The 21,696-nt window shown below is 47.5% G+C and overlaps 1 protein-coding gene across 1 annotated transcript in view; it reads right to left on the reverse strand.

The window, feature by feature from the left end:
* Positions 1–255: 255 nt before the first annotated feature.
* Positions 256–21,696, reverse strand: part of MTRF1L (mitochondrial translation release factor 1 like) — a 34,368-nt gene continuing 12,927 nt past the window's right edge. The window contains exons 5-7 of the mRNA XM_044290866.1: positions 20,283–20,400; positions 1,621–1,757; positions 256–485 (exon numbers count right to left, since the gene is read on the reverse strand). Of these exons, the coding sequence (XP_044146801.1) occupies positions 276–485; positions 1,621–1,757; positions 20,283–20,400 (465 nt within the window). The 3' untranslated portion in view covers positions 256–275. The remainder of the gene's footprint in view (positions 486–1,620; positions 1,758–20,282; positions 20,401–21,696) is intronic.

Here is a 21,696-nt window from a genome sequence, read left to right on the forward strand (position 1 = left end):
AAACTTTAGCAAATGATACCGCCACAAAGTAAAGCAACCAATAGGTGCTATGAAGTTAAACACGGGTGTCTATCCCTGCACCAGACATCATCCAGCCTGAGCCACTGTGATAAATTTACACATCTATAGGATTAGTAAATGTGACCCACAGTTTTGCCTTGTGCTTGAAACCTACAACCTGCCTTCTACAACCATGTACTTCCTCATGGATTTGTCAAGGATTTGCTCTGGAAAATATGAAAACGTACAAGAGAAGCCTAGAAAATAAAGCACCTTTATTTACAGATCTTCGTACTTTCAATCATTTCCATGAGGGATTCATAGTCAGAAAATTCACTAAGATCCTGAATCATCTCATCTAAAAGTTCATCACCCAACAAGAATCCATCAATGTTGTGCACAGACTTGCCAATCCGATGGTCTGTAACACGGTCCTGAGGGAAGTTGTAAGTACGAATTTTTTCTGACCTTCCTTTTGTCCCGACCTAGAGAAAGCCATTGACAATATATGAGACTATCCCTTTCAAAACAAGCATCAACTACATAAATGAAGCTACCTAGGATTACCCCAGAAATGGCACCCTGGGGCTTGTTGAATTACAATATTACAACACAGTCAAGTCACATTATTACGACTACTTTTGATATCGGAAGTGTATAGCTCTTGAAGCAAGTCACATGTGGTGAGCTGGCTTGGTGGATATATAAGGTGTGTGATTGGCTGTCTGGACACATATCCCTTGTTCCCGTGATTGGTGAAAGGGCCAAGTTGCCAAAAGGGCTTTTAGTCCAAGGGTTGCCTACCCCTGGTGTAGCAGCTCAACGCCAAAATGAACCAGGGGTCTACCAATAGTTCAGCAAGCCCTACTGTGTATAGAGCTCCAAAACAGATGGATGCTCACTGGGCCTCTGCAAACAAAGTTGCATCTGCAAAAAAAAGGCTTTAATATTTGCAGCATTAGTGGAACTAGACCTCCACTGATTGGCAAAGTTTTCTGCTTCATTGAACAGATCAGGTGAGAAACCTCAGAGAACAAACACCCTGCGACCATTGCTGGAAGAACACAAGCTGGTGGTGACAGCGTTGGTCTGGGGAATGTTTTTGTGGTATTCTCTGGCCCCACTCATTCATGAAAGGCACTCAACAGATTTTTGGGTATGAATCCATCCTTGCAGATCACGTACACCTATACATACCGATCGTCTTTGCTCTTGTGGATGGGATCTTCCAGCAAGACAATGTGACACATGGCTAGAAATATTGCACATTGGTTGGAAGAGTGTGACAAACACTTCCAAGTACTACCCTGGCTCTCAAATACCCCAGACTTGAACTTAATTAAGCATCTGTGGGACCACCTCGATCATCGTGTTTGATCTTCCCTCAAGCACTCTCCAGCAGCTGTGGGATGCACTGCAGTCAGCAGATAGCTGTGACAACCTACCAAGACCTTACTGAGACCCTTCCGGCCCATCTAAATGCTGCACACAGCGGTCACTCTGGGCAGGAGAAACAGTGGTTAGTTGTCAGCTATCTCATGGAGCCTAGTGCAAGTTGGTCTACTGGATGAACTCACATTCCAAGCCACAAAAACATTTGTCGTTTTCAGGGTTATTTACCTGGATTTTTCTTGCATTTTGTCGTTTATTAACCTGCTCTTCTAACTTCATGTTGTATAACTTTGCACTGAGAACTTTCATGGCAGTCTCTTTGTTTTTGATTTGAGATCTTTCTTGCTGGCATTCAGAAACTATGCCTACAAAAAACAGAAAATATAATACAATATATTCCTATTTACTTTGTACTTACTGGAAAATCAGTCATTCCCTATTAACCACTTCAGCCCCGCTAGGTGAAACCCCCTTCATGACCAGAGCACTTTTTACACTTCGGCACTACACTCCTTTCACCGTTTATCGCTCGGTCATGCAACTTACCACCCAAATGAATTTTACCTCCTTTTCTTCTCACTAATGGAGCTTTCATTTGGTGGTATTTTATTGCTGCTGACATTTTTACTTTTTTTGTTATTAATCAAAATGTAACGATTTTTTTGCAAAAAAATGACATTTTTCACTTTCAGCTGTAAAATTTTGCAAAAAAAACGACATCCATATATAAATTTTTCGCCAAATTTATTGTTCTACATGTCTTTGATAAAAAAAAAATGTTTGGGCAAAAAAAAAATGGTTTGGGTAAAAGTTATAGCATTTACAAACTATGGTACAAAAATGTGAATTTCCGCTTTTTGAAACAGCTCTGACTTTCTGAGCACCTGTCATGATTCCTGAGGTTCTACAATGCCCAAACAGTACAAACACCCCACAAATGACCCCATTTCGGAAAGTAGACACCCTAGGTATTCGCTGATGGGCATAGTGAGTTCATAGAACTTTTTATTTTTTGTCACAAGTTAGCGGAAAATGATGATTTTTTTTTTTTTTTTCTTACAAAGTCTCATATTCCACTAACTTAAGACAAATAATAAAAAATTCTAGGAACTCGCCATGCCCCTCACGGAATACCTTGGGGTGTCTTCTTTCCAAAATGGGGTCACTTGTGGCGTAGTTATACTGCCCTGGCAATTTAGGGGCCCAAATGTGTAAGAAGTACCTTGCAACCAAAATGTGTAAAAAATGGCCTGTGAAATCCGAAAGGTGCACTTTGGAATGTGTGCCCCTTTGCCCACCTTGGCTGCAAAAAAGTGTCACACATCTGGTATTGCCGTACTCAGGAGAAGTTGGGGAATGTGTTTTGGGGTGTCATTTCACATATAACCATGCTGGGTGAGAGAAATATCTTGGCAAAAGACAACTTTTCCCATTTTTTTATACAAAGTTGGCATTTGACCAAGATATTTTTCTCACCCAGCATGGGTATATGTAAAATGACACCCCAAAACACATTCCCCAACTTCTCCTGAGTACGGCGATACCAGATGTGTGACACTTTTTTGCAGCCTAGATGCGCAAAGGGGCCCAAATTCCTTTTAGGAGGGCATTTTTAGACATTTGGATCCCAGACTTCTTCTCACACTTTCGGGCCCCTAAAAAGCCAGGGCAGTATAAATACCCCACATGTGACCCCACTTTGGAAAGAAGACACCCCAAGGTATTCAATGAGGGGCCTGGCGAGTTCCTAGAAATTTTTTATTTTTTGCATAAGTTAGCGGAAATTGATTTTTTTGGTTTTTTTCTCACAAAGTCTCACTTTCCGCTAACTTAGGACAAAAATTTCAATCTTTCATGGACTCAATATGCCCCTCAGCGAATACCTTGGGGTGTCTTCTTTCCGAAATGGGGTCACATGTGGGGTATTTATACTGCCCTGGCTTTTTAGGGGCCCTAAAGCGTGAGAAGAAGTCTGGAATATAAATGTCTAAAAATGTTTACGCATTTGGATTCCGTGAGGGGTATGGTGAGTTCATGGGAGATTTTATTTTTTGACACAAGTTAGTAGAATATGAGACTTAGGCTACTTTCACACTAGCGTTCGGGTTTCCGTTCGTGAGCTCCGTTTGAAGGAGCTCACGAGCGGACCCGAACGCAGCCGTCCAGCCCTGATGCAGTCTGAATGGAGGCGGATCCGCTCAGACTGCATCAGTCTGGCGGCGTTCAGCCTCCGCTCCGCTCGCCTCCGCACGGACAGGCGGACAGCTGAACGCTGCTTGCAGCGTTCGGGTGTCCGCCTGGCCGTTCGGAGGCGTGCGGATCCGTGCGGATCCGTCCAGACTTTCAATGTAAGTCAATGGGGACGGATCCGTTTGAAGATGCCACAATGTGGCTCAATCTTCAAGCGGATCCGTCCCCCATTGACTTTACATTGAAAGTCTGGACGGATCCGTCCCAGGCTATTTTCACACTTAGCTTTTTTTTGCTAATATAATGCAGACGGATCCGTTCTGAACGGAGCCTCCGTCTGCATTATTATGAGCGGATCCGTTCAGAACGGATCCGCCCGAACGCTAGTGTGAAAGTAGCCTTAGTAAGAAAAAAACAAAAATAAACAAAAAATTTCCGCTAACTTGTGCCAAAAAAATTGTCTGAATGGAGCCTTACAGGGGGGGGTGATCAATGACAGGGGGGTGATCAATGACAGGGGGGTGATCACCCATATAGACTCCCTGATCACCCCCCTGTAAGGCTCCATTCAGACGTCCATGGATCGGATCCGCAAAACACATGCAGACGTCTGAATGGAGCCTTACAGGGGGGTTATCAATGACAGGGGGTGATCAGGGTGATCACCCCCCTGTCACTGATCACCCCCCCCTGTAAGGCTCCATTCAGACGTCCGCATGATTTTTTACGGATCCATGGATACATGGATCGGATCCACAAAACACATGCGGACGTCTGAATGGAGCCTTACAGGGGGGTTATCAATGACAGGGGGTGATCAGGGTGATCACCCCCCTGTCACTGATCACCCCCCCTGTAAGGCTCCATTCAGATGTCCGCATGATTTTTTACGGATCCATGGATACATGGATCGGATCCACAAAACACATGCGGACGTCTGAATGGAGCCTTACAGGGGGGTTATCAATGACAGGGGGTGATCAGGGTGATCACCCCCCTGTCACTGATCACCCCCCCTGTAAGGCTCCATTCAGACATCCGCATGATTTTTTACGGATCCATGGATACATGGATCGGATCCACAAAACACATGCGGACGTCTGAATGGAGCCTTACAGGGGGGTTATCAATGACAGGGGGTGATCAGGGTGATCACCCCCCTGTCACTGATCACCCCCCCTGTAAGGCTCCATTCAGACATCCGCATGATTTTTTACGGATCCATGGATACATGGATCGGATCCACAAAACACATGCGGACGTCTGAATGGAGCCTTACAGGGGGGTTATCAATGACAGGGGGTGATCAGGGTGATCACCCCCCTGTCACTGATCACCCCCCCGTAAGGCTCCATTCAGACATCCGCATGATTTTTTACGGATCCATGGATACATGGATCGGATCCACAAAACACATGCGGACGTCTGAATGGAGCCTTACAGGGGGGTTATCAATGACAGGGGGTGATCAGGGTGATCACCCCCCCTGTCACTGATCACCCCCCCTGTAAGGCTCCATTCAGACATCCGCATGATTTTTACGGATCCATGGATACATGGATCGGATCCACAAAACACATGCGGACGTCTGAATGGAGCCTTACAGGGGGGTGATCAGGGAGTGTATATGGGTGATCACCCGCCTGTCATTGATCACCCCCTGTAAGGCTCCATTCAGACGTCCGCATGTGTTTTGCGGATCCGATCCATGTATCCATGGATCCGTAAAAATCATGCGGACGTCTGAATGGAGCCTTACAGGGGGGTGATCAATGACAGGGGGGTGATCAATGACAGGGGGTGATCAGGGAGTGTATATGGGTGATCACCCGCCTGTCATTGATCACCCCCCTGTAAGGCTCCATTCAGACGTCCGCATGTGTTTTGCGGATCCGATCCATGTATCCATGGATCCGTAAAAATCATGCGGACGTCTGAATGGAGCCTTACAGGGGGGTGATCAATGACAGGGGGGTGATCAGGGAGTGTATATGGGTGATCACCCGCCTGTCATTGATCACCCCCCTGTAAGGCTCCATTTATACGTCCGTATGCGTTTTGCGGATCCGATCCATGTATCCGTGGATCCGTAAAAATCATACAGACGTCTGAACGGAGCCTGACAGGGGGGTGATCAATGACAGGGGGGTGATCAGGGAGTTTATATGGGGTGATCAGGGGTTTATAAGGGGTTAATAAGTGACGGGGGGGGGGTGGGTGTAGTGTAGTGTAGTGTAGTGTGGTGTTTGGTGCGACTGTACTGACCTACCTGAGTCCTCTGGTGGTCGATCCTAACAAAAGGGACCACCAGAGGACCAGGTAGGAGGTATATTAGACGCTGTTATGAAAACAGCGTCTAATATACCTGTTAGGGGTTAAATAATTCGGATCTCCAGCCTGCCAGCGAGCGATCGCCGCTGGCAGGCTGGAGATCCACTCGCTTACCTTCCGTTCCTGTGTGCGCGCGTTCACAGGAAATCTCGCGTCTCGCGAGATGACGCATATATGCGTGACTGTGCGCAGGGCTGCCACCTCCGGACCGCACATCTGCGTTAGGCGGTCCGGAGTTGGTTAAAGGGCTGCTGGGAATTCAGCAGCAGATGGGGCCAACGGAAGAAATAGAGCACTTCTGGCCCTGTCTATCAAGAGGAGATGGGGCGTGTCTACAAGCGGCAGATGCAGCGGCTACCAGCAAGTACACGCCCAACGTGCTGGTAGTGAAGATATTTGCATATGATAAAAGTATGATTTTTACAAGAAATAAGCCACAGACAAAAAGGTAGGACATGTATGATTGCACTCAGCTGACATTACCAAATCGCTAATGTCAGATAATGAAAATTGCACAATGGGGGGGGGGGGTGACAGACAGAAGCCCTTTGACCTCTTCGCATCATTAAGCCTTTTTTTTCACCTCTCTCCTTGAGTTGCAGCCCGATTTATTCTCCCTTTTGATCTTTAATGGTGCATGCATACTGTGAATGGTGAAGAGTGGTGTTTCACCGACTTTAGATGACATATAGGGTGGATTGGGGATCAAAAACTACGTGACCGGTTCTCTTAACTGTGATTGAACCCTTTCGCTGCCCGGGGCTTTCACACATTTTGCAGCTCTGGTAGCCAGGATCATTTTCGCAATGTTCACGTATACAAATAAAACCTAAATTACAAAATGAAATAAATCCTCAAACCCATATATTTTTGAAAAACTGATCCCTGGCACATTGTCAAGTTGCTACCCGAGAGCTTGTGCTCTCAAAATACTGGAACTTAAAGGGGTTGTGCCAACAGCTTTTTAAACAATTAGGCATCTTTAACACAAACGTCCCGGGCAACGTCCGTGCAGCTGCCGGAACGGATCCAGACCCATTCAACTTGATTCGTCTGTACAGCAAAAAGATAGAACAAGTTCTATTTTTTTGCGGAACAGAAGCGTAATGTAGTGCTTCCGTGGAGTTCTGTTCTGTGCTTCCGTTCCACACTGTACCTCCGGATTTGCGGATGCATTCAAGTGAATCAGGTGTTTTTATTTTATATATAAAATTGGCTATAACCTACGAACTTCTGATTGCTTGTCTCATAGACCATAATAGAGAACTACACAAAACAAAAAAAACGCAGCACTTTCGGTTTCGCTCCTATTTTGCATGAGCTGAACTCAAAGATCTGAAACATTTTATACATACACAAAGGACCCATTACTGTCAAATATTGTTCACAAATCTGTCTAAGGCATCATGCACACGACCGTTGTTTTGGTCCACATCTGAGCCACAGTTTTTGCGGCTTGGATGCAGACCCATTCACTTCAATAGGGCCGCAATAGATGCGGACAGCACTCTGTGTTCGGTCCGCATCCGTTGCTCCGTTCCGTGGTCCGCAAAACGGACAAGAATAGGCAGTTATATCAAAGGCTGTCCGTGCCGTTCCGCAAATTGCGGAATGCACACGGACGCCATCCGTGTTTTGCGGATCCGCAATTTGCAAAACACACAACGATCATGTGCATGTAGCCTAAATCTGTGTTAGTGAGAACTTCTCCTTTGCCGAGATAATCTATCCCACCTCACAGGCATATCAAGGTGCTGATTAGACAGCATGAATATTGCACAGGTGTGCCTTAGACTGCCCACAATAAAAGGCCACTCTGAAATGTGCAGTCTGATCACACAGCACAATGCCACAGATGTCGCAACGTTTGAGGGAGCATGCAATTGGCATGCTGACTGCAGGAATGTCTACCAGAGCTGTTGCCCGTGCAACAAATGTTAATTTCTCTACCATTAGCCATCTCCAAAGGCGTTTCAGAGAATTTGGCAGTACATCCAACTGGCCTCACAACCACAGACCATGTGTAACCACACCAGCCCAGGACCTTCACATCCAGCATTTTCACCTCCATGATCGTCTGAGACCAGCCATCGGACAGCTGCAGCAACAATCTGTTTGCATAACCAAAGAATTTCTGCACAAACTGTCAGAAACAGTCTCAGGGAAGCTCATCTCCATGCTCGTCGTCCTCATCGGGGTTTGGACCTGACTGCAGTTAGTTTTCGTAACCGGGCAAATGCTCACATTCGATGGCGTCTGGTACGTTGGAGAGGCGTTCTGTTCACGGATGAGTCCCGGTTTTCACTGTTCAAGGCAGATGGCAGACAGGCTGTGTGGGTTAGTGGTTTGCTGACGTCAACGTTGTGGATCCAGTGGCCCATGGTGGTGGTGGGGTTATGGTATGGGCAGGCGTATGTTATGGACAACAAACACAGGTGCATTTTATTGATGGCATTTTGAATGCACAGAGATACCATGACGAGATCCTGAGGCCCATTGTTGTGCCATTCATCCACGTCCATCACCTCATGTTGCAGCATGATAATGCACGGCCTCATATTGCAAGGATCTGTACACAATTCCTGGCAGCTGAAAACATCCCAGTTCTTGAATGGCCAGCATACTCACCGGACATGTCACCCATTGAGCATGTTTGGTATGCTCTGGATCAGCGTATACGACAGCATGTTCCAGTTCCTGCCAATATTCTGCAACTTCGCACAGCTATTGAAGAGGAGTGGACCAACATTCCACAGGCTACAATCAACAACCTGATCAACTCTATGTGACGGAGATGTGTTGCACTGCGGGAGGCAAATGGTGGCCACACCAGATACTGACTGGTTTTCTGACCAGAAAACTTGAATGGGTCCGCAATTCCGGAGATGCGGAATGGAGTCACGGAGTGCTTCCGTGGTGTTTCTTTCGATTCTGCACCGCAAAAAAATATGACGTCATATTTTTTACGATGCGGACTGACCACGGACCCATTCAAGTTGACTAGGTCCGGCCTGCTGCACGGATGTTGCCCGTGCATTGGGGACCGCAATTGCGGTCCCCAATTCACGGAACGGATGTGTGCATGAGGCCTTAGACAGATTTGTGAACAATATTTGACAGTAATGGGTCTTTTGTGCATGTCGAAAATGTTTCAGATCTTCGAGTTCAGCTCATGCAAAATAGGAGCAAAACCGAAAGTGCTGCGTTTATGTTTTTGTTCAGTGTATTATGGTCTATGAGATTTTTATTGCCTGTCTGTGAAGCTGTGCCTCTTGCACAGCTTTACACAAGCAGCTTACCATGACATTCCTTCAGCATGCCCCAGGCTGTCATGGTAATCAATTTCACTGTGGGGGCGCCGATTGGAAGGCAGAGGGAGCCACCTCCCTCTTCCTAATCTCACAAATGCCAAGATCGCTATTGACCTTGGCATCTGAGGGGTTAAATGAACGGTGATGGCGCCATCGTCGATCCCAGCCTGGCACCCCAAAATGCCCGGGCACCTCATACAGGTTATACTTGCCCTGCTCCCCGGCACCCACGTTGCTCCTGTTGCCTGCGTGGCTGGCGCTGCATCTCCTCGTCATGTTGGATCAAAACTTCCAGCTAGGGGGAGGAGGGGATATTTGCCAATAGCTGGCCACGACAAGGATGAGCCTTCCTAGCATTGTGGGTGATGTTTTGACCTGCGCAAAAGGGAGATGCGGGGGCCGAGCGGGCATCAGGAGAGACACGGGTGCAAGGACCAGGATAAGTATAACTTGCACGATGTGCCTGGGCATTTTGGGGGGCATTATAGGGGTTGCATAACATCTTTAAGGGGTTAAAGTAAGACCACGCTCATATCTGTAGCTGCTATACAGCCCGAGATAGAGCCATTAGTAGAAAGAACAAATCTCATACGTCCTTGGCTACTGAAGTGCCACCCCACAAGGACATATGATACACATCCTTGACAGGGAAAGGGTAGAGATATATATCGCTGCAAACTGCCAATAATTAAAGAAATAATAATACTACTACAATACATGACAAGGAATCCTAGTACCTAGTATCCAATGTGGCCTTACAACCATACATGTTTTCTATCAAGCACATTCAAACCGTGTGCGACTAGGTTTTAAAAATACTTTCATTTCTTTTTGGGAAACTTAAAGGGGAAGCTGTCAGCACCAAAATGGACCATAAACCGCCAGCAGGACCTTAAAGCTGTTGACATCAGGTTTTTTAATGATGTTCTTGTCCAAGATGTGACTTGCATCATCGCTGTAAAACAACTATTATTCCCCCGCAGGTTGCATGCAAATGAGGTTCTTGAAGTCAAGGGGGCTGCGGCCTTCAAGTCAAGCTCACCGTGCCCCCTTCCAGCCCGTTTGCTTTTGACTGATGGCCTTTTGGATTATTTCAGGCGAGATTACATCCTGAATTTTCAGGCCCCTTTTTACACGGGGCGAGAATTCCACGCGGGTGCAATGCGTGAGGTGAACACATTGCACCCACGCTGAATCCGGACCCATTCACTTCAATGGAGCTGTTCAGATGAGCGGTAAATTTCACGCATCACTTGTGCATTGCGTGAAAAAAAGGTAAATTACTCTTACCGGTAATTGGATTTTCCAATAGCCTCCACAACGGCATTCACAGGAGGGTGTCCCCGACTCCAGGACAGGAAACAACGAGGAAGCACAGGATTTAAGGAGTCTCCTCCCCTTACCTTACCAGTCATTAAGAGAGGACACAGAAGTGATGCATAACAAATTATATATTATAGTAAACAAATTACATCATTCGTCTACATTTAAAGTTTGGGAGGGAAACCAATGCCGTTGTGGAGGCTATTGGAAAATCCAATTACCGGTAAGAGTAATTTACCCTTTTCCCCGGCGCCTCCACAACGGCATTCACAGGAGGACTAACAGAGTAATCAATATTAGGGGGGGGGGGGGGCCACGACAGATAGTACCTCACGACCAAAGGACAAGTCCTGATCCTTTACTACATCTAGCTTATAGTGCCTAAAAAAAGTCATAGGGTTGGCCCATGTGGCGGCTTTGCAGATCTGTTCCAGAGGGACCGCTTTCGTTTCTGCCCAGGATGAGGCTACTGCCCTTGTAGAATGAGCCCTTAATACCTCTGGTGGCTGACAGTTCTTGGAAACATAGGCAGAGGATATTATGTTCCTAATCCACCTAGCTATGGTTGACTTGCTAGCCGCTTGCCCCTTATTAGGGCCCTGAAATTGCAAAAAGAGGTGGTCCGATTTTCTAAGCGGTTTGGTGGCTTGAAGGTAAGAAAGGACTGATCTCCTGACGTCCAGATTATGGAGAGTTCCCTCCGAATCATTAGAAGGAGACTGAAAAAACGAAGGTAGGGAGACTTCCTGTTCACGATGAAATCTGGATACCACCTTTGGGAGAAAGGCAGGACAGTGCCTGAGGATTATACGATCATCCAGAATTGTAAGATAGGGAGGCTTGCAAGAGAATGCTTGAATTTCCCCCACTCTTCTGGCAGAGGTTATGGCAACTAAAAAAGCCGTCTTCATGGTGAGGAGCCTTAGAGGGATATCAATTGGCTCAAACGGAGGAGTAGCGAGAGCAGAAAGAACCAGGCCCAAATCCCAGGGAGGAATCACCGGACGAGGGAGGAGCGAAGTTCTTCCTGCCCCCCTCCAAAAAAGCTTGACCAGAGGGGAATCTGCTAGTTTTACGTCCAGGAAGGCGCTGAGCGCGGAGATCTGAACCTTTAGAGTTGACGGGCGGAGGCCTTTTTCTAGCCCCGCTTGCAGGAACTGGAGGACCTGAGGAACATCAGGAAAATCTACACTTCCCAAGAAGGACAAAAAGGCATTCCAGGTTCTCAGGTAGATCCGGGAAGTTACGGGTTTCCGGCTTTTGAGCATCGTGGAGATAACTGCGTCCGACAGGCCCTTTCGTTTTAGCAGGAGGCGTTCAGATTCCAGGCCGTCAAACTAAGTTGCTTTACACTGGGGTGATTTACTGGCCCCTGGTGGAGTAGGTCCGGGTTTGATGGCAGTGTCCAATAAACACCGGCTGACAGTTTGAGCAGGAGTGGAAACCAAGCCCTTCTTGGCCAGAAGGGGGCCAAAATAATTACATGGACCTCTTCTTCCTGAGCCTTTACCAGGACTCTTGAAATGAGGCTGAATGGAGGGAAGGCATAAAGGAGCTGTTTTGGCCACGGCCTGGAGAGGGCGTCCAGCCATACCGGATGATCCTTTTGTGAGAGGGAACAGAACTTTCTGACCTGCCTGTTGCTTTTGGTGGCGAACAGATCTAACACTGGGGTCCCCCACATTTGGCAGATCTGGCTGAAGACGTGGTGATTTAAGGACCATTCGGCCTCCCTTATGAGATGTCGACTGAGATAATCGGCCACCACATTTTTTTCCCCCTTGATATGTACCGCCGAAAGGGACAGAAGGCTCTTTTCTGCCCAACAAAAAATGCCTTTTGATACTTCCGCCAGTGAGCGACTTCTGGTTCCCCCTTGCTTGTTTACATACGCCACAACTGTAGTGTTGTCTGTTAAAATTTTTACGTGTCTTGGAGAGGGAACTTTGTAAAGGGAAAGGAGAACACTGTGGACAGCTGACAGCTCTTTTAAATTTGAGGAGGCGTCCTGCATGTTTTTTCCCCAGGATCCCTGAACTACCGCTCCTGAAGAATGACCTCCCCACCCTGAGCTGCTGGCGTCTGTTGTAATGACCATGACATCTCTTGGGCGCCAGTGAACCCCTACGCTCAGGTTCCCTTTTATTCTCCACCAAGTTAGTGACTGTTTTACCTGTCTGGGAACGTGGACCTTTCTGTCTAGAGAGGAGTTCTTTCCGTCCCATGAAAATAGGAGAAAGGCCTGAAGGACTCTTGTGTGACTCTGGGCCCACCTTACTGACGGGATTGCGGCTGTCAGCAGTCCCAGCACCGCCATGATGTCTCTTATCGAGGACCGATCTTTGCTGGAAAAAAGAGACACTGTCTGGATTAAGTGAGACTGTTTGTCTTGAGGAAGAAAAGACATTAGACGCCTTGAGTCCAACAGCACCCCCAAAAACACCTTCTCCTGACTGGGGATAAGGTCTGACTTTTTGGGATTTATTATCCACCCTAGAGTTGTAAGACAGTCCTGGATTTGCTTGAGGCAGTGAATGTAGAAGTTGGCGCGACTCCGCAAACACCAGAAAGTCGTCCAGGTATGGAACGATCTGTACCCCCTGAAGGTGAAGAAACTTAATGACATCTGACATTATTTTTGAAAAAACTCTGGGGGCAGAGGATAGGCCGAAAGGAAGGGCTGTGAACTGAAAATGGGACAATCTTCCTTCATAATAAAAAATATGCCTGTGGTATATTGGGACGTGGTAGTAAGCGTCCTGAAGGTCGACGGTAGCCATAAAGCAGTCCTGCGGAAGGATCCGAGTGGTAGATTTTATGGTATCCATTTTGAATCTCTTGTAAATGATGGACTTGTTTAAGGACTTCAAATTTATTATTTTTAGGCGAAAGGAGCAGTTTGGTTTCTTTATCAAAAATATAGGGGAATAGAAACCCTTGCCGTGTTGTTCTTCCGGAACAGGGATGAGGACTCCTTTGAGGATTAATGTAGCTATTTCTGACTCTAGGGATGCCTGTTTGTCGGGCTGTTGCCTTTGGTTGATACAAAAATGACCTGTGGGTGGGGAAACAAACTCTAGCTTTAGGCCTTCCTTTACGGTACGAGTGACCCAAGGGGAGGCGTGAATTTCTTGCCAGGCGGAGGAGAATTGCTTTAGTCTGCCTCCTACCTGAGTTAGTGTGTCACTGGGTAGGGCGGGTAGAGGCTTCTGGCTTAGAAGGGTATCCCCTTCCTCTACCTCTAGAAGGTTGCCATCTTTTTGAGCCGTCCCTTTTACTTTGATCTGATCTTGCCCTTTTTTGACTTTGAAAGGAGCGTCTCTGTTGGTAATAACGGTTATCAGAGGGGAAACCTTTTTTCCTATCGGAGGCTTTCTCCAGAATGTCGTCAAGAGCGGAGCCAAACAATCTATCCCCCTCACATGGGATGGAGCACAGGCGGTTTTTAGAACCTGCGTCCCCCGTCCATGAACGGAGCCATACCGCCCTACGGGTCGCATTGGCTAGAGCACTGCTTCTAGCAGAGAGTCTAACCAAGTCGGCCGAGGCGTCTGCTAGAAAATTGGATGCTCTTTTCAGGGAGGGAAGGGAGTTTAAGATCTCTTCTCTGGGCGTACCCCCCGACAGATTGCTCTCAAGCTGGTCTAGCCATACCGAGAGGGTTCTGGCCGTACAAGTGGACGCTATGCTGGGGCGCAACATCGCTGAATTTGTCTCCCAGGATTTCCTGAATAGATTTTCACATTTTTTGTCCATTAGGTCTTTTAGGAGACCCATATACTCAAAAGGCAGCGAGGATTTATTTGAAATACGGGCCACAGGTGCATCTATCTTGGGAGTTTTGTCCCACAAATCAGAGTCAGTTTCCGAAAAGGGGTACTTGCGCTTAAAGGCGGCCGATACAGTCCACCTTTTATCAGGATCCCTCCATTCCCTAGAAATAAGGGCTTTGATATTATTGTGGATGGGAAAGGATCTCTTCTTTTTCTCCCCCAAGCCCTGAAAGATTTGATCATGAAGGGACTGAGTCTCTTTAACATCTTCCAATCCCAGGGTAGATTTAATATCCTTCAGTAGGGACTGCGTTTCTTTGGGAAAGCACATAGGCCTCCCTGCAGCCTCCTCAGAGGATAAGGAGACCTGATCATCCTGCAATTCCCCGTCATCCAGATCCACTTGTTCTGATAACTCCAGATTTAGGGAACGGGAAGGCCCAGGGGAAGGCGCCAGTTGTCTAGAGTCAGCTGCAGCCTTAATCTCCTCTCTAATGAGGGTTCGCATGGACTGCACGAAGGAAGGGGATTCTTCAGCGATAACCCTTTCAATACATCTAGGGCAGAGGGTCTTTTTTGGGTCCGACACCAGGCCCTTACGGCAACCACCACACTTCCTGCGCCCCGAATCCCCTTTGGCTTTAAGCTTCCTGGACTCACTGTCCTAAAGGGGATAAAACAAACTTTGTATAGGCCAAAAGAGGGACCCGGAGTAAGGGTGGTGAGGGGTCAGTATAGTAAAATTACGGACACCCAGCGTGTAGGGGGAGGAGAGGTACGGGACTCCATAACCCTATATACCTATGAGGAAAGACATAAGGAATAGGGATTACTCCTCCCCGGGAGGAGGCTTACCGGGCTGAGGGCCGAGACAGCGGGATCACCGGAGCGCTTGGATGATTCTCTGTCGCTGGAAGGCATCCTGCAGATCACCAGTGGAGGTGGAAGCGAACGCCTCTTTTTAAAACTCCCGCGCCGCAGGAGCTGTCTCGCGAGAATCTCTTGCCCAGGGAGATCTCGTTTCGCTGACGTCACCACGCCAGATCCCGCGCGAGTTCCGGCGGACTCGCAAGCCCGGGGATGCCTGAAACCAGGGCTTACTCCGGAGGATAGAGGAAGGGAGGCAATGCGTCCCCGGGGTCCCCCAATCCCTGCACCGACCCTCCTGAATGACAGGGACCTTTAAAGACCAGGCCGGTGCGGTATCCACCTTTTCCTAGACAAGCCCAGGAGTGGCTTCCACGCACGTCCGAGGACAGGAAACAACGACTGGTAAGGGGAGGAGGCTCCTTAAATCCTGTGCTTCCTCGTTGTTTCCTGTCCTGGAGGCGGGGACACCCTCCTGTGAATGCCGTTGTGGAGGCGCCGGGGAAAACGCAGCATGTTCTATATTCTGCGTTTTTCACGCAACGCAGGCCTCATAGAAATGAATGGGGATGCGTGAAAATCTCAAGCATCTGCAAGCAAGTGCAGATGCAATGCGATTTTCACGCATGGTTGCTAAGGAGACTAGGGATGAGTTACCCGGGATCCCATTTACTTTATTATTTTCCATTATGGCATTCTTTAATTCAGAATGCTAAGTAAAAGGTCCATTGTGGGGTAAATAAAAATAAATAAATAAATGTAACTCACCTCATCCATTTGATCGCGCAGCCGGGCTAGTCTTCTTTCTTCTTGCAGGACCTGGCTGGAAAAGGACCTTCGGTGACATCATCGCACTCACCACGTGGTGAGCACGGTGACGCCAGCGCAGGTCCTGCTGAATAAAAATAGAAGTACCTGCAATCTTCATTCAGCAGGACCTGCGCTGATGTCACCACGCTCACCATGTGGTTAGCGCAATGATGTCACCGAAGGTCCTTTTCCAGCCAGGTCCTGCAAGAAGAAGAAAGAAGATGAGCCCGGCTGCGCGATCAAATGGATGAGGCGAGTTACATTTATTTTATTTTATTTTTTTAACCCCACAATGGACCTTTTATTTAGCATTCTGAATTAAAGAATGCTATTATTATTTTCCATTATAACCATGTTATAATGGAAAATAATAAAATATACAGAACACTGATCCCAAACCCGGACTTCAGTGAAGAAGTCCAGGTTCGGGTCTGGGTACCAGTCAGTTTATCATGCTCGTGCAAAACACATTGCACCCGCACGATAAAAACTGAACATCGGAATGCAATCGCAGTCAAAACTGACTGCAATTGCGTAGCTACTTGAACGATTTTCCCTGATCGCAGACACAACACATCCGGACAAGCTTTGTCTGCAAGGGGCCTTACAGTGATGATGCACCCCGGACATCTTACACAAGAACATCATTAGAAACCTGATGTCAACAGCTTTAAGGTATGGCTGGCAGCCTATGGTTCATTTTGGTGCTGACAGGTTCCCATTAATGCGAACAAAGCAATACAAAAAAATAAAAATCAGTTTAGTCAGTTCAGAAATTAAAGGGGTTGGTGTCACGGTACCTTCTGTGATAGAGGTTAGAAGATCGGAGAGACTGACTGTCCGTTAACCTCACGTGCAGTCTCTTGATTCTCAGTGTTGTGGTTTAGTAATGACCACACCTGTTGACAGGTGCACCCATGGTCATTACTGCTTTCCCTACTTAGTTTGGGCTTACACTTCATACCATGCGGTTGATATTCTCTGCTTGGATTTGGAAGAGTTAGTGTGTGGACCTTGTAAACTACAAATTGGCGTGGTGATGAAAAGCAGGAAGTGCTCAACCCCATATGCACTGTTAATGGCAATCCCCAGCAAAAATGCATACAATGGAGGATGTCCCATACAAAAAAAAAAGTAAAATTGAGAGATTAGCCAACATATCCTGCTTGGAGGACATGTCTGAGCCCGAGCACCGCGCCAAGGTTTCTCAAGTAGCTTGGGACCCAACGTTAAACCTAACTGGGCTGTATGGGCAATACTAGGAGCCACTGTAGGGTTGGACGATATCAAAAATATTCAGACGATAACGATATTAAAAAAATTATCGCGATAACGATATATCGCGATAAATACCCGTTTTAAAGAAAAAAAAAACACGGAGACGTTATACTGTAGGGGGGCGGCCACAAGGAGACGTTATACTGTAGGGGGGCGGCCACAAGGAGACGTTATACTGTAGGGGGGCGGCCACAAGGAGACGTTATACTGTATGGGGGCGGCCACAAGGAGACGTTATACTGTATGGGGGCGGCCACAAGGAGACGTTATACTGTATGGGGGCGGCCACAAGGAGACGTTATACTGTATGGGGGCAGCCACAAGGAGACGTTATACTGTATGGGGGCAGCCACAAGGAGACGTTATACTGTATGGGGGGGACACAAGGAGACGTTATACTGTATGGGGGGGACACAAGGAGACACTATACTGTATGGGGGCAGCCACAAGGAGACACTATACTGTATGGGGGCAGCCACAAGGAGACATTATACTGTATGGGGGCAGCCACAAGGAGACCCTATACTGTATGGGGGAAGCCACAAGGAGACGTTATACTGTATGGGGGGGACACAAGGGGATGTTATACTGTATGGGGGGGGCACAAGGAGACGTTATACTGTATGGGGGCAGCCACAAGGTGACATTATACTGTATGGGGGCAGCCACAAGGTGACACTATACTGTATGGGGGAAGCCACAAGGAGACGTTATACTGTATGGGGGCGGCCACAAGGAGACGTTATACTGTATGGGGGGGACACAAGGAGACGTTATACTGTATGGGGGGGACACAAGGAGACTTAATACTGTATGGGGGCAGCCACAAGGAGACGTTATACTGTATGGGGGCAGCCACAAGGAGACGTTATACTGTATGGGGGGGACACAAGGAGACGTTAAACTGTATGGGGGGGACACAAGGAGACTTAATACTGTATGGGGGCAGCCACAAGGAGACGTTATACTGTATGGGGGAAGCCACAAGGAGACGTTATACTGTATGGGGGCAGACACAAGGAGACGTTATACTGTATGGGGGCAGCCACAAGGAGACGTTATACTGTATGAGGGAAGCCACAAGGAGACGTTATACTGTATGGGGGCAGCCACAAGGAGACGTTATACTGTATGGGGGCAGCCACAAGGAGACGTTACACTGTATGGGGGCAGCCACAAGGAGACGTTACACTGTATGGGGGCAGCCACAAGGAGACGTTATACTGTATGGGGGGCCGCAAGGGTACGTTATACTGTATGGGGGGGACACAAGGGGACGTTATACTGTATGGGGGGGCACAAGGAGACGTTATACTGTATGGGGGGGGGCCACAAGGAGACGTTATAATGGACTATGGGGCAGCAGCCAGCAGGAGACATGATGATGAGAGCAGCAGCCACAAGGAGACATTACAGTATGGGGGCAGCAGCGCAGCCACAAGGAGACATTACATACAGTATGGGGCTTGTGGGGGGCAGTAGCTGCCCCCCCATGTCTTATGGACACCTGTGTGACTGTGACTTGCCACCTGCCACCACCATAATTCCTCCTTGTTCATCATGTCATGGGGGAGGTACTGGAGGGACTCATGATGGCTCACTCACGATTCTTTTAACTAATAAACTCTCAGACAATTCTCTGAGTCTGCAATAACTATACATTGTAAGTCCCTCCTGACCTTCGGTTCACTGGAGACTGAGCCGACTCTGTCCTGTACTGCGCTGCTCAACTCAGCCTGGGGGCGTCACCTGATTCCGACGTGAGACGTCAGTCGGTGGGCGGAGGCAGCACATTCGGAGCAGGAAGGAGGAGCGGCTGCTAGAAGAAACTGGTAGATAATGATAGGGGAGGGCAGCCGCGGACGCAGTTTTAAAAGCGATGACGTCACGAAATATACCGCGGTATTAAGGAAACAGCGATATCGCCATATCGCCGTTTTTTTTTAATACCGCAGTATATCGCCCAACCCTAGGAGCCAGTGGGCGAATTATAGGAGGGCAAGGTCCGAATCACGGCAATCTCCCAGTAACCTCCAGTATGTGACCATGCATACAATGGAAGGAGGCAGAGAGCTCTGAGCCCCACCCAAGACTAGCTGATATAGTTATCAGTTATTGATCGCAGTGTGTGTACAGAGATAGCGGTCACGCACTGATAATTCCTCCCTCCTGTACTGATAGGTATGCACAAGGCTGCAGGAGTTTTATTCTTCCCACAAATATACAGCTCAGCTCCTCCTGCTCTATAATATGGTGCTTTCAGATTGCATAGCATTTTTGGTGACAGGTCCTCTTTAAAGTGCTGTTTCCAGTACATCTGTAAAAATAGTGATAAAGTGGCCAACTCATTTAAAGGGGTTGTCCAGGATTAGAGAGTAATGGCAATTTTATTCCCAAAAACAGAGCCAGGCCGATCCATGGCTTGTGTGGACTACTGCATTTCAGCCTTTTACCAGACACTGCCCTTAAATGGGTGAGGTACTGTATTTTGAAGAAAACAGCCATGATTTTCTAATCCTAAAAAGCCCTTAAAGACGTTAAAAACTGAACAAAAGAAAACACACACAGACATACAGGTCAGTGACAGCTGAAGTCTGAAGGTGGATTTACACGGACCGATATTGGAGCAGATTATCAGGAATGAATGTTCCCGTGAACAAGCAAAAACACTCGTTCAGCGAGTAATTCGGTCGTTCGTGCAGGCGCATAAATGATCATTTCTGGGTAGCAGATTGTGCTGTCTAAGCTGCAATCTACTTCCCAGAAACAATGCAGCTGTATGGGGACCAGCGATGGCTATAGCGATCCCTCATCCTTATACTGTGGAGGTGATCACTGCACATACATGTACAGTAAATGTAGCGGTCCCCTTCACTGAACAAGCAGCCAACTTCCCTACAATAAGGGTATGCAAATCCGCCTTCACTTCCTGATGTTGATAAAGTTATGCAAAAAAAAAAAAGGCACATCACTAAACAAACAAGACATCATAACAGGGCTCACCTACCAGTTGGTACGTGCACAATCCTTACAGCACTATCTGTAGTATTTACGTGCTGGCCTCCGGCACCACTTGCTCTTTTGGTTTCAATACGTAAATCCTTGGGATTAATCACTAAATTAATCTGCAGACAAATGAAATAGTTTTTTTTTCTCAATATGTTAGCAATAAATCTGGCTTGTGTCATGTTTTTAATGTTGCTCAAATGATTTGTGTTCCGGTGTTCTGTCAGAAAACCTTACCTCGTCAGATTCAGAGAGCGTTGGTTGACTCATGGATGCGCGCATGGACACCGCGCGTGCGCTCTCAGGGGTAAGGAGATCTGACTGTATTTTGCCTTGTTAAATCTCCTTACCCTCATACTGCGCAAGGGCGGATTGTAAAAATCTCCTTACCCTCACTACACAGCTGAAAACGCGCTGTGTAGTGAGGTTAAGGAGATTTTACAATCCGCGCGTGTGTAGTATGAGGGTAAGGAGATTTAACAAGACAAAAGACCATCAGATCTCCTTACCCCTAAGAGCGCATGCACAGTGTCCGTGTGCACGTCCATGAGCCAATGCTCACTGTAATTTTACCTTACCCATGCCCTGGTACTGCACTCGCGCGGAGGTGCCATGGTACTGCACTTGCGCAGAGGCTACAGCTGTAAGGCCACAGGTTGGGCATCCCTACACCAAAATCAGTCCACCATAAGCATTGTAGTAGTCACTGGAGGTTTGGGCTTAAAGGGGCTGTCGAGTCTTGTACAGAGAAATCTCATAATGTTGTTCAACTTTCTAATATACCTTTTGTTTGAAATCACTCACAGATTTTAAAATCTTTGCGTACATGTCAGAAATGAAAAAGGTACCCATACACTTTCGACAGTGTGCGGCCAGCAGCTATTTCTCCTGACTCCACCATACACATGCACGCCTGGTTTGGCCAAGCCTGCATGAGTTTTCAAAAGCAAGAGAGGAGGAAGCTGCTACTAGACACATTTGGCAGCAGATTCTCTCCTGCCAGAACAAAATTCTTCTTTCCCTCAAAATCATCTGTCACTTCCAGAGGCCCCCATACACAGTCAGCCAGCCCTGCTGAAATTGGGGGGTTCAGCAGACGATAATCTAATGTGTTCTCTAGGATGCAAAAACTGATGACCTCTCCCTAGGAGAGGTCATCAATCTCAGGTCCCAATCAGAGGTTTCGGGGTAGATCTGGCACCACAAGTAGGCTCCAGAACTATACAGCTCCAACCACAGTGTAGTGGATGGAGCTAGTTACTGCAGTGCTACTCCCATTCACTTCAATGGGAGCGACAGTGCATTAACTGGCTCCATCCACTGCACAATGGAGGACGCTGTGTAGTTTGGGGTCGGAGATACGCCTGAAAAGCTGAGCAGTGGAGGTGCGGGGTGTTGGTCCACTGCCAATCTGA

This window comes from Bufo gargarizans, chromosome 4, assembly GCF_014858855.1.
Source record: "Bufo gargarizans isolate SCDJY-AF-19 chromosome 4, ASM1485885v1, whole genome shotgun sequence".
Classification (NCBI taxonomy): Eukaryota; Metazoa; Chordata; class Amphibia; order Anura; family Bufonidae; genus Bufo; species Bufo gargarizans.